Source organism: Nyctereutes procyonoides, unplaced genomic scaffold (genome assembly GCF_905146905.1).
Source record: "Nyctereutes procyonoides isolate TBG_1078 unplaced genomic scaffold, NYPRO_anot_genome, whole genome shotgun sequence".
NCBI classification, from domain to species: domain Eukaryota; kingdom Metazoa; phylum Chordata; class Mammalia; order Carnivora; family Canidae; genus Nyctereutes; species Nyctereutes procyonoides.
Window position 1 is genome coordinate 87,681,582 of NW_026575146.1, and position 14,107 is coordinate 87,695,688.

The 14,107-nt window shown below is 39.7% G+C and overlaps 1 protein-coding gene across 1 annotated transcript in view; it reads right to left on the reverse strand.

Moving 5' to 3' along the window:
* The window catches only part of URI1 (URI1 prefoldin like chaperone), a 66,692-nt gene extending 53,458 nt beyond the window's left edge, over positions 1–13,234 (reverse strand). Inside the window, exon 1 of the mRNA XM_055310603.1 lies at positions 12,797–13,234. Coding sequence (XP_055166578.1) covers positions 12,797–12,901 — 105 coding nt within the window. The 5' untranslated portion in view covers positions 12,902–13,234. The remainder of the gene's footprint in view (positions 1–12,796) is intronic.
* Between the last annotated feature and the right edge of the window lie 873 nt (positions 13,235–14,107).

Here is a 14,107-nt window from a genome sequence, read left to right on the forward strand (position 1 = left end):
AATAAATGTAAAATACATACAAGAATGATATACTTAAAAGCCAATACCAGGGGACAGTGGGTGGCTCAGCATTTTAACGCCTGCCTTTGGCCCAGGGCATGACCCGAGTCTGGGGATCAAGTCCCCCATCGGGCTCCCTGCATGGAGCCTGTTTCTCCCTCTGCCTCTCTCTGTGTGTGTCTCTCATGAATAAATAAATAAAATATTAAAAAAAAGCCAATACCAAGAGAAGAACTAGAAATATACCATGTTCATCAATTAGAAAATTTAGTGTAAAAACGTCATTAGTCCCCCAATTAATCCTTAGATTCTCTGCATACTAAACAAAACCACAACAAGTTATTAAGTACCGAAAAACTGATTCTAAAATATTCATGAAAAAGCAAAGGCTCAAGAATAGTAAAGGCAATCACAAAGATGAACAAAGTTAAAAGAATTTTCTACTAGATACCAAGGCCTAGCAAGACAATATGGTATTTATGCCAGTATAGGAAAATACTACAATAAAATAGAAGAGAAAAAGGATTACACATACATGTTTTACCTAATTTGTGAAAAAGACATACTTAGTAAGGAATTAGAGCTATACCTTAGGAGTGCTACATGCTAGGAATAAGAGCAATACTCAAAGAGATCAAAAAAATTTTCAACTAGATGCTAAAAGAAAACTTTCTCATGTTTGAAAATGTAACATCTTCTAGAGTCTCTATCATTTTTCATTCCAATGTCTGGCATACAATAAACAATTACAAGGCAGCCTATGAAAATAGGAGAGCAGCTGATGAAAAACCAATAGTAAAAATAAACAACAGAAAGAGACCCTCATTTGATTCACATATTACACTTATAAGACACTTTAGAATAAATATATTCATGAAAATAGAGCAAAGGTTGGAGACATCAATTCTAGAAGCCCAGAATCCACTTAAATAATGTGAAAACAAATTCTGTAAATAAAAAATACAATAACTGAGACTACACGTTTAGTTGGTGGGTTTACTAGCAGATTAGATACATAAGAAAAGAGGACTGTGAATAGGAACAGACCTTAATAGAAAGTATCTAAATCGACATACAGAGCAAAGGAGGATAGGACCAAAGATGAAGCGAAAATCCTAAAGCAGATAAAAGAAAAAGTATACAAATTCTTCAGACAAGGAAATGACTGACAGAAAACTAACAAATGAAGAAAAGTCAAAAGATAACAGAATGGCATATTAAAAGTGTTGGGGGGGGTGGGCAGCCCCGGTGGCACAGCGGTTTAGCGCCGGCTGCAGCCCAGGGCGTGATCCTGGAGACCGGGGATCGAGTCCCACATCAGGCTCCCTGCATGGGGCCTGCTTCTCCCTCTGCCTGTGTCTCTGCCTCTCTCCCTTGCTCACTCGCTCTGTGTCTCTCATGAATAAATAAAAAATAAAATAAAATAAAATAATAAAATAAAATAAAATAAAATAAAATAAAATAAAATAAAATAAAATAAAAATAAAAAAATAAAATAAAATAAAATAAAAATAAAAAAAATAAGTGTTGGGGGAAGGAGTCAACAACCTACCAACTTAAAATAAAATAAACATGAAAACAGAATGTTTAAAACCATAATAATCCTAATGTTTCTGGGTTAAAAACAGATGTAGAGGTAAAATACATGACAATAAGAGAAATAAAATAGGGTTGGTCAATGAAATTAAACTATCAAAAATTAAGGGCCGCTGTGTAGCTCAGTCAGTTAAGCATTTGCCTTCGGCTCAGGTCATGATCCCAGGGTCCTGGGAACAAGCCCCACATGGGGCTCCACATCAGGCTCCACACTGGGCATGGAGCCTGCTTAAGATTCTCTCTCGCTTTCATGCTGCCCCTCCCCCTGCCCTGCCTGTGTAAGCACACACTCACTCGCTCTCTCTAAAAAATAAAAAAATAAAAAATAAAAGAAGTCAAAGGTTTAGTAACAGTTATCAAATCCATAAACAGGATTTTTTTTTTTTTTTGCTATATTGCATTAATTTTATTTCTTTAAAACAAAAGGGGGCAGCCTCAGTGGCCCAGCAGTTTGGCGCCACCTTCTGCCCAGGGTGTGATCCTGGAGACCCAGGATTGAGTCCCACGTCAGGCTCCCTGTGTGGAGCCTGCCTCTCTCCCTCTCCCTGTGTCTCTGCCTCTCTATCTGTCATGAATAAATAAAATCTTTTAAATGAATGAATGAATGAATAAATAAATAAATAAAAGGAAACATATTTAGGGTATTCTGACCTCCTAAAAAATACTCATTATTTCAAGATACAGTAAATAAGTGAGGAGTAGCCAGAAATGAACCTAAAATCTGAGTCAGACAACACACGGGTCTCAAATCACATTTTACTGACCCTGGATGTTACACTACGTATAGTGGGACTTAGGATGATAAAAGTGACATAATTCTATTTACATTTAAAAAAAAAAAAAAACCTCAAAAATAGGTAGAAGGGGAGTAAGAGTAGAACCGTCAAGACCAGGTAGCAATTACCACCAGATAAGAAATGATACCTTTAAAATGGCAGTGGAAATAAGAAATACCCAATTCAAGGAATTAAACATACTGTTCTCTAGGTTTTGGCCACCTTATTCTTCTATACCTTATTCTTCTATACCTCTTTTTGCTTAATATCTTAAATTGAGTAATACTCTGAGAAAATAAAACTAGTTTATAAAGCACAACCAGTTTACCCTTCAAACCAATAATCACATCTCTAGGCCTTCACATGAAATCACTTAACTAATGAGAAAACATACAGAGAGTGATCCACTGAAACACTATTTGCATTATCAAGAGACTGAAAACCACCAAACATCCATCAAAAAGATATACCAGCTGAATACCTGACAATATACCCACACAACAGAGAACAGAGTACTATGCAGTCATAAAATATGAAGCAGATCTCTCTGAACTACAGTAATTCCTAAGTATAAATTTAATGAGAAAAACAAGGGGCAAAATATAACATGCTCCCTGGTGTGTAAGAAGGTGGGAAGGAAGGTAAGAGTATATCTTAAACTTTATTTTTAAAGAAAAACAGAGAGAGGAGAAACTAGAATTTACTGAGAATATCCACTGGGATAGGTAAAAGAATGGAATTAATCATCTCAGTATATCTTTTGATACAATTGTGATTTTAAACCATATAGAAGTTTTATGTACTCATAAAACAAAATTGAATGAAACTGATAAAAAATCAAACACTATAATTCAATACAAATAGAAACTGTACATCAAATCCAAAAGATAAGTGCACAGAAAAAGTAGTAATAACTCAAGCACTTTGAGATCAGTAACCTAACTCTACACCCTAAGGGGTTAATTCTGTAACAAATGGAACCTCAAGGAAATCTTGAACTTCACAGGATCTGCTGTTGGCAGTGATGTTAATGTAGTAATTCTAAAACTATTTTGTGTATATTGAGGGATACAACAAATAGATATCGACATTGTTGAGAACCAAAGTTTTAACTATGGAAGAAGAGAAATTCAAATTTAGATGGCAGACCCTGTGGTAACAGATCTGGAAAAAAGTGTCAAGACCCACAGAACAGTTGTAGCTTTCAACTTTCTTTTTTAAGTAGTTCTAATCATTTGCAAAGACTGGCATTTCATGACTTCTTTTTTTTTTTTTCCTTAATATTTTATTTATTTATTTATTCATGAGAGACACAGAGAGAGAGGCAGAGACACAGGTAGAGAGAGAAGCAGGCTCCATGCAGGGAGCCCGACGTGGGACTCGATCCAGGACTCCAGGACCATGCCCAGGGCCGAAGGCAGGCACTAAAACCGCTGAGCCATCCAGGGATTCCCCATTTCATGACTTCTTAAACGTCTTCCAAAAAATAAAGAAAATTTACTTAGTAAAAGAATAAAATTCATTTTACCTTACAAATTGTTATGAGTACAATGAACCTTTTTACAAGTCTAAGGTACATTACAGGATCCTAGTGACTGTATGTTTCCTGTCTTATTTCATCACCCCAGTAATTATACTTCATGATTATTATTTCTAACAATGCTTTAAAAAATGAACTATATAATAAAATATTTTTTAAATATTATTTATTCATAGAGACACAGAGATAATGAGAGGCAGAGACACAGGCAGAGGGAGAAGCAGGCCCCATGCAGAGAGCCCGATGTGGGACTCGATCCAGGGGCTCCAGGATCACGCCCTGGGCTGCAGGCGGCACTAAACCGCTGCGCCACCGGGGCTGCCCTATAATAAAATATTTTTTAAAAATCATGAAATCACTTACAAGGATACTGCAACCAATAGAGAAAAATTATCCTTCAGTTTCCTTACTGTATTGTCCAAAGTATACCACCATCTTTCAAAAAAATATAAAGGCCTAGAGATACTATCTTTGTCTGTTTTTAACATTTCAGAAATCTTCATTTTCTGTCCATAATGAGAAAGGAGAAAGGAGAAAAAAAGCAACAAAGGAATATATTTCACAATTATTAAACAAATTAGAATATGAATTTTAAAAATGTCCACTCTCTTGACCACTGCTGCCCAACAGAATTTTCTTTGATGACAGATAGCTTCAAAATCAGCACTGTCCAACTCAACAATGTATGGCTATTGAGCACCTGAAATGTGGCCAATCTGAATGAGATTTTTAAATTGTATTTAATTTCAATTCTTTTGAATTTTAAATTTAATACATGTGGTTAGTGACCACCATATTTGCACTAGACAAAAATCATGGTAAGCATAATAATATAAATTAAATCTCAGATTATGAATCTTCAGATGACAACATCCTAAATTTTCTCAAACTCAACAATCATGGGCAATATACAAAATTAACTCAAAATGGATCAGTGATGTAAATATAAAAGCTAAAACCAGAGAACTCCTAGAAAAAAGCAGATATAAATCTTCATGACCCTGGACTTGGCATGTGCTTAGATATGACACTAAAAGCATGAGCAACAAGAGAAAAAAATAAATAAACTAGATTTCATCAAAATTAAAAACTTTTGCACAAAGGACATTATCAAGAGAATAAAACAACAATCTGTAAAATGGGAGAAAATGTTTGCAAATCATATAACTGATAACAATTTAATACCTTAGAATAAAGAACTACAGGACAAAAAGACAACCCAACCTGAAAATGGGCAAAGGATTTGAATAGACATTTCTCCAAAGACGACATATGAATGGCTAATAAACACACTAGGTAAGATACTCAACATCCTTAGTTATTAGAAAAATGCAATCAAAACCACAATTAGCTCCATACCTATTAGGATAGCTATAATCAAAAATAATGGAAAGTAAGTGTTGGCAAAGATGTGGAAAAATAGGAACCCTCATGCACTGCTGATGTAAAATTATGCAAATGCTGTGGAAAAACCGTTGGGCCTTTCTTCAAAAAGTTAAATATAGAATTACCATATGACTCAGCAATTCCACTCCTAGGTACATACCATGAAGAACTGAAGACAAGGACCCAGATACCTGTACACCAATGTTCATAGCAACATTCCTCTCACAAGAGCAAAAAAGTGGAAACAAACCATGTTTGAACAAGCAAGTGTGGTATACACATACAATGGAATATTACTCAGTCACAAACAGAAATGAGGTTCTAATACCCAACATGGATGAACCCTGAAAACATTAGGCTACATGAAATAAGTCACAAGAGGGCAACGGTCATATGATTCCACTTATATGAAACACCTAGAATTGGTAAATTCATATAGACAGAAAGCAGGTTAGATAGAGGTAACCAGGGGCTCAAGAGAGGGGAGAATGAGAACTACTGCTTAATGGTTACAGACTTGAAAACACTGTTGAAAACACTGTTTTGGAAACAGCGGTGATGGCTGCAACACAGTGAATAGAATTAATGCCATGAAAATGTATGGTTAAAATGGCAAATTTTATTTCGTATATATTTTATTACAATAAATAAGATTGTTGGAGTGAAAGATCTCTAAATTCTATTTCTTTTTTCACTCCTACAAGTTTTTAAGCTTCTTGAGGTCGGCCTAAGGGAAAGACAGCCAAAAGGGATCTTTGATCGAACCTTGGACAGAAACAAGCTATAAAAAACTTTTTTAGAAAAACTGAGGAAATCTGAGTATATTAGATAGTAACACTGTGTGCCAATATTCATTTCTTGGGTGTGAAAAAAAATACTATGTTTACGTAAGAATATGACCCTGTTCTAATAGAATATGTGCTTAAGTATATTAAGGATGGATGCAACTTACTTTCAAACGGTTCAACAAGGAAAAAAAAAGAATATAGACATATAAAGAAAAATACAAAATATTACTGATAACTCTATTCTTTAAACTTTTCTGTTTTACAATTTTTCAAAATAAACAGTTGTAGCTTCAACAAGAAAAAATTGCCCGAGGGCAGACTAAAAAGATTGGTACTCAACACGAATGTGGAGATGAAGGACAGAATGGCACAAGCTAAAAGATTTGGAAACCCATACTAAAAACATTAGATGAGAAGACAAAAATCAAGCACGTATAATTAAAGCATAGACTCTGCATCTCCTGTATCCTTTCCCCACTAGTGTTTTGGGACTATTCTTGTTTTGAACTCTGATCTGGAGGCCTAACATGATGCAAATGGGGCTTTTTTCCTCTTGAAATACTGTATCATAATGTTTATTAAGAAATTCCTAAAGACTGAAACCAAAATTGTTTTTTCTCACAGCACATGACTGGCATGATAATAAGTGCTAACAGTAACAAAAAATGTTCTAAAAAATATATATAATTCACAAATAATTAGTTCTAAAAACTCCTTTACTTAAAAAAATGTATCTTCAGGCATGAACTAATTCTCACAACTTGGCCTTTCTTAGAGGTGGGGGGATAAAAGAGAGAACCTCAACATTAGATCAAACACACTCTTCAAATTACTTACAATTACTCAATTTAGAAATAGCATTTTCTAGGGGCAGCTGCATGGCTCAGTAGGTTAAGCATCTGATTCTTGATTTCCACTAAGATCATGATTTCAGGGTCAGGGGTTCAAGCCCTGCTACACTCCATGCTCAGCATGGAGCCCGCATGAGATTCTCCTCTCTCCCTCTCCTTAAAAAGAACTAAAACAAAAACAAAAAGAATTTTATAAAATTCAATACCCGTAATTCAGAAACACTCTCAGCTGACTAGGAATATAGGGAAATTTCCTTAATCTGATAAAAGTAAATATTAAAAATATCCACAGTAAACATCACATTGAAGGTGAAATTTTCAAAGTTTACCCCTAACACCCACCATCACCATTTTTATTCAACCTTGCACTAGAAAATTCTAGTCCGTGCAAGAGGCAAGAAAAATAAAAAATATAAGGATTGGAAGGATAAAATAAGGCAATCTTGAGGAATCACAAGAAAACTTACACTACCAGGTTATCAACATGACATATAAAGCTTATAACTAGTATAGGTTTGGTATTAAGACAAAAAGGCCCTTGGAACAGTCAAAAAATGGACCCACACATATTTATGACAAAGACAACGATGCAATGGAAAGCGAGCAATCTTTCCAAGAAACAGTGAGGGGGCAACTAGGTATGGTAAAAATGAAACCTGACCTCAATCAGGTTTCAGGTAGAAAATCAATTTCAGGTAGATTGTAGATCTAAACGTGAAAGGCAAAACAATAAAGCTAGACGATAAGAGAATATATTCAGAACATTAGGGTAGGAAAGACTTCCTAAAAACAAGACAGAAAAACAAAAAACAAAAAACACCAATCACAACGGAATGTTAAAAATGAGAATTTCTTCTCTTCACCACAGGACACCATTATAGATTCTGGTGTTAGTCAAGCCACAGACCAGCATTCCTGAAAAAGCACTCCTATCAAAAGTACATAAAGAACTCCTATGTAGTTCTACTACTACTGCTACTATCAATTAGAATATGGCAAACATCCAGTTGAAAATGCACAAGGGATGAGCAGGTATTTTACCAAAAACAAACACACACAACAAAAAAGCAAGTAGCTATTAAATATTTGAAAAGGTGATCAATCCCATTAGTCACTATTAGAATGGAGAGCAAAGATGAAACAGATGAACAGTACCAAGTGGTGATGAGAATGTGCAATAGCTGGAACTTCCACCCACTGCTGACAAGGAATGTAAATTGGTATAACCACTTTGGAAAACAAGCATTATAAGTAGAACTGCAGATAAAACCACCACTAGAAGTTCAGGGCAAAAAGTACAAACCACCCAAATTGCTGACCTGAAAAATGAAGAGAGTCAATGAAGATTCTAATATCAGCCTAGCGTACACAGAATGGACCTTATATAATAACACCTCACAATCCCATTATCCCTCCCTTTCTTCACACATGAGAAACGGATGCTTATAACTTAAGACCATTATGATTCTCAAAACACATTCCAATGGCTTCTCATCTCATAAAAATAAAAACCAAAATCCTTACAACGCTCTGATACGGCTCTCACCGTGACTCATTCTGAGCTGGCTGCCCTGACTGGAAAGCTCTTCTCCAAAATACCCTCTCTTACAAAACTTTCTTTTCTACCTAGCCTCACCTATCACAAACCATCTGACATTTTTTTTTTACATGTGCCTATTCCATGCCCTTACCACTAGAATCTCCATGAAAGCAAGAACTTTATCTTGTCCATTACTGTATCCTCAGCAGAGGGTGGCATGTAGTAGGTATGTGCCTGCCATGTGGCGGCTACATGCCTGGCACGCAGCAGCACTTAATATGTGTTCAAAAGTTATATGCTTGGATTCTGGGCTTGGAGAGAACAGCTGTTGTATGAGGTACATGGCTCACAGTTTCTTAAACTATGTGCAGTTTATCATAAGAAATATGAAAACCCTCCATTATATTAATTATTCTCCTTTATGAAGAATTTGAAATATTTAGTGTAAATCCAGTTTCTACATCAGGAAAGCATAAATTATTCCAAATTCTAATTGACAATTACAAGGGCCACTTAGCAGCAATTATAACAAAATGATATTATGCTCCTGAGCTCTCCAAAGTTACTATTGTCTTCCAAATAAACCTATGAAAACAATACTAAATACCACTTTTTTTTTCACACTACAATAAAAATCTCAGTAATTCTGCTAATAAAAGATAACAGTATCTGGAAATATAAAATGTAGATTTTGTAGAAATATCACCCTGGCCAACAAACCAAATTTTCAACATAATGCAACTCTGAGATAGCAAGATCTGAATATGAGGAAACTTCCCTCGAACAGTCCACTACAGTCCTAATGAGAACTTTTGTGGCACAGGTCAGTCTAGAGAGGCTTCAAAGTGGCTCACATTTTCCCACCAAATATTCTACTGCCGTTAGTAAAAACACATTTTAGTTAAAAGAAAAAGAAATGAGCCAAATTACTTCTCGGCCCTGTAATCTTTTGACAGAGAATTAAGAGCAAATAAAACCTTCAAGGAAAAAAAGAAAAAAGGAAATCAACTGGGGAATGAATGTTTGAATAAATTATATCTATCAATTCTGGAATAACCAAGAAAACAAACCACACTAACCGGTGTTCAAACTAGCCAAGAGCCATTTTTCAGGCCCAGAATGTACTTACCAATTAAAGATACAACATCCCAGTTTTCATTATAATTAATTAAAATAAGTTTTATCAACAGCCTTTATTGAAAGAGCTAAAATCCCATCCAATTTCACTCACTTTTAGCTAAAATAAAAAATGAGGGATCCCTGGGTGGCGCAGCGGTTTGGCGCCTGTCTTTGGCCCGGGGCGCGATCCTGGAGACCCGGGATCGAATCCCACATCGGGCTCCCGATGTATGGAGCCTGCTTCTCCCTCTGTGTCTCTGCCTCTCTCTCTCTCTCTCTCTCTCTCTCTCTCTCTCTGTGACTATCATAAGTAAATAAAAAAAATTTAAAAAAAAATAAAATAAAATAAGAAATGAAATCATGTGCTTTAAAAACACTTAGTGGTGTTTTCCTATATAAACTGTGAATACTTACATGCATATAAACATAACTGTAACCACACCATTCTACAATTGTTAATGCCTGCCTAAAAGCTCATACCTATCATGATTTAATCTCCTGTTGGATTTTTAGTTTTTCATTATTATAAACAAAGCTGCAGGGAACCTTTGTAGATGTCTTTTTGATACATCAAAAAGGAATAAACAGACGTTTTAACTAAAAGAGCAAAAAAAGTTTTTGAAAATGTTTTAGCTTTGATGCTATAAATGAAAACAATGTTAAAAGATTTGATCCTGTCCGTTTATTACAGATGTTGCCATTTGTTGAGGCTGCGGCTCATTTATGCCCCTCCTTTATCTTTTTTCCTCATCACTAATTTTTTGTCCTTGTTATGCAGTCCTCCAAAGTATAAACAAGGGAAAAACAGAGAGAGGGACCAACTTGTCATACTTCTTGGCTGAACTTGGGGGAAAAAACAATAAAACAAAAAACAATGATGAGCAACATTTAAACCACATTACCTAGCAGCTGTTCTCAACCAAGGCTCCTAGTGAAAATAATGTCCTAAATCTAACTTATCCATTGTATGTAATGAATTAATTTCTCTCCCCTGCATCTAGAGCCTACTAGCTAGTTTAAAAAATAATAATAATAAATAAAAATAAATAAATCATTCAAATGTTAATTCTCACAGTGAAAAACCCAAGTCCTAAAACACATTTAACTGGATTTATATTTAAAAAGAAAAAAAAAATACTAAGTGCTACGCAAATATAAAGCTATAATGAAATTTTTACTAAGTAAAGTTTTCCTACATTAAACTATAATTAAAGTATAGCTATCTAACTAGTATATTTTGTGACATTGTGAGTCTCCCGTTAGCTGAAGCAGATCCTTTAAAATACAGTGTAGTCTATTTAGGGAAGGGCTTTATCATCAACTGGGAATGATTTTACATACCCGTGACACACATGCTCATGCTGGTTTTATGTGCCAAAACATCACACAACACAGAAAGTAATTTGGTAACACAAAGTCTACTGAAAATAACTATTTAGATTCCCCCAGGACTGCAACTGAAAAGGCAGTGTTCAAATAAACTAGATACCATACCAGAGAGCTGTTCAGAGCACCCCAAAATGTATCCTTTGTATTTCAGCCACACTAACATCAGAATAAAACTAAGGACATCTCTTTTTACCATGACAAGCAGAACACATATCAAGTCAGCATTAGGCACATGTTATACTATGAGAGGCAGGAGTAATCTCTACACAACAGACCAAAGGCAATGGGAACCCCATCTTCTAAGGATCTGTTTCACTTTTCCTAAAAGAACGAAAAATGTAGTTTTCCCAAAAATGAACAAATTGTTCTCATGAAGTGCTTTCTCTCTCTCTCAAAAAAAAAAAAAAAATTAAGATCCATTAATGTCTTATAATTTACATATACAATACTTATTGGATTAAAAAAAAAGCCAAGTTTAAAACCCAGCAGTTGCATAAGGCACTAGAGAAAAATGATTCTCAGAAAAGGAAGTCCAATGCACAAAATAATGCAGAACCAGAACAAAGTAGGAAAGAGTCCCACAGCTCATCCTAACGGGGGGGGGGGGGGGTTTTCCAAGCAAACTGGGTTTTTTTAGGTTCTATGAAAAGTCCCTCATCTAACTGAACTGAGTATATTCACATACCTGGGTAAGTAGTTATCTTTATACAGGCATGTTCAATAGAAGTTAGGAATTCCCACTGTTTACAGTTTTGAAACAACTTCCTAACCCTCTCAATCAAGATTCTTCCAACAGGACGTAGGACGTTGTAAGTAAACTAATGCTGCTTTTCAAAGTGAGAATTCCAAGCTTCCAGTTAACAGTGAGAATCTGAAATGCTACAGAACCCAAAGGGGAGAGGTGGAAAAAAAAAAACAAAAAACAAAAAACATCCCAGCTTAAGCAGTAATACCGTATTTCTTAAATCGCGCACGCTTCCTTCCTATACAGCCCCTTTAGGGAAGGCGGAAGGCTCTTCCCTGTAGGCGGGCAGCGGATTCAAACTCAGGTATTACACGACTGGAGTGAAAGTCCAACAAAACAGCGACCTAGTCTGGGCAGGACCAAACAGCCACAACTGGAACTGCGCCTGAAGGGTCATCACTCCGAACCTAAGAAAACTTCGTGCAGTCCGGCAAGAGGCAACAATGAGTATATACATTTTAGCAACACTGTTTCTTCCTTTCTTAAAGCTACCCGGCCTCTTTCTTAAAGATACATTGTTTCTTTCTCGGGGATACATTGTTTCTTCCTCTCTTAAAGCTACACGGTCTCTTTCTTAAAGATACATTGTCTCTTTCTTAAAGATACATTGTTTCTTTCGTTCTTAAAGCTACATGGTTTCTTTCTTTCTCAAAGCTGCAGCGGGGAGCGTTCCCACGCCCCGCCGCTCCCCGAACCAGCCCGGCGTCCACGCGCCGCGGCGTCCATCCCCCTAAGACCTCGCTCCGCCACGCACGTCAAGCACCGTCGCCTCCCTCTCCCCCGCGCGTCCCTGCCCCTCCGAGGTCAAAGGGCTCCAGACAAAAGACAACAAAAGCACGTGACAAAAGTTTCTCCCAGCACTTTCCGTCCGCGGGCCTAGAGGCTGCGCTCCCCCGCCGGCGGGGTCAGGACGCCCCAGGGCTCGGGTCGCCGCGGCGCAGGGGTGGGGGGCAGGGGGGCGGACCCCGGGGAGGGGGGGAGGGGGAGGGGGGGGGAGGGGCGGGGAGGGGGCGGCGCCGCCCGAGGTCGCGGGTGGGAGCGCGGGGCCCGGAGCGCGGCCTGTTACCTTTTCCTGCTCCTCGCGGAGCCGCGCCACCGCCGGGGCGCGCAGCGGCGCCGCGGCCGAGGCCGAGGCCGAGGCGGGGGGCCCGGGGTCGGCCGGGGCCTCCATGGCGGGGGCGCCGGGACCTCAGCGGGGCGAACGAGTCCTAAACAAATGTTTCCGGAGGCGGCGTGGCCGGCGGCTGCCCAGCGCCCGCGTGCTCGCCCTCATGCGCCGCGCGCCCCGCGCCGAGGAGGCCGCGCCCGCCTTCTCCGCTGCCGCGGCGGCCGCTGCTCGCGTCCGGGCTGCCCGCGGCCGCATCTCACACGTGCATGCCGCCCGCCGCCGCCGCCGCCGCCCCGGGCTCCAAGCAGCAGGCGGGCCGCTCCGGGAGCCGCAGGCGCCTGTCCGGTGCCCGGGCCGAGACGCGCGTCCAGGGCCGGCCGCGCCTCCTCCGCGCCTCCTCCGCGCCTCCCCGGAGGCCCCGCCCCGCGCCCGCGCCCCGCCCCCGCGCCGCACGCCGGGAAGCGCGCGCAGCCTCCGCCCTTGGCCCCGCCCCCGGCCGGGTCACGTGGGGCGGCGCGGGCCGGGGCCGCTGGGAGGAGCCTGCCCGGTCCCCCGGCCGCCCCGCCCTGCGCCGGCAACGGGAGCCGGGGTCGTGCACCACCGCTCTTGCTGAGAACTTTTTAATTTTAAAGATTTTATTTATTTATTCATGATAGACACAGACAGAGAGAGAGAGAGAGGCAGAGACCCAGGCGGAGGGAGAAGCAGGCTCCCCGCAGGGAGCCCGACGCAGGACTCGACCCCAGCGCCCCGGGGTCACGCCCTGGGCCGAAGGCAGATGCTCCACCGCGGAGCCACCCGGGCGTCCCTCCTGAGAGCTTTTAATTTCAGCAGAGTCAGTTCTTCCCTGTGCCTGTGTAATGAATTAAAATGTGCAATTATATGTTGCCGTGTATTAATTACTGCGCCTCTATTAATATAGTGCTATGTTTGGACTATCTAAGAGATTTTTCAAGGATAACTTTGCCCATTCTTTTTCCCTTATTTCAAAACTCTGCCTTTTTTTTCTCTCTCTCTCTCTCTCATATGGCCCCTGTACACCGTAGGTGCCCGGTCGGTGCCCACCTGCCGGAGCTGGCTGTGACCCAACCACCTCCGCCCCAAAGCCTAACTGCGGTGATGGATCCTAACAGAGGGGCAGGCTTGGCCTTCCCTGCAGTTGACACCTGTCTGTGCCTGCTTGCTCTGCTTCTCTTCCCTCCCCGGTCCATACACATGCTTTTTGCATTTGCTTCCAAGGAAGATGGAAGGAAAACGGGGAAATGGGGA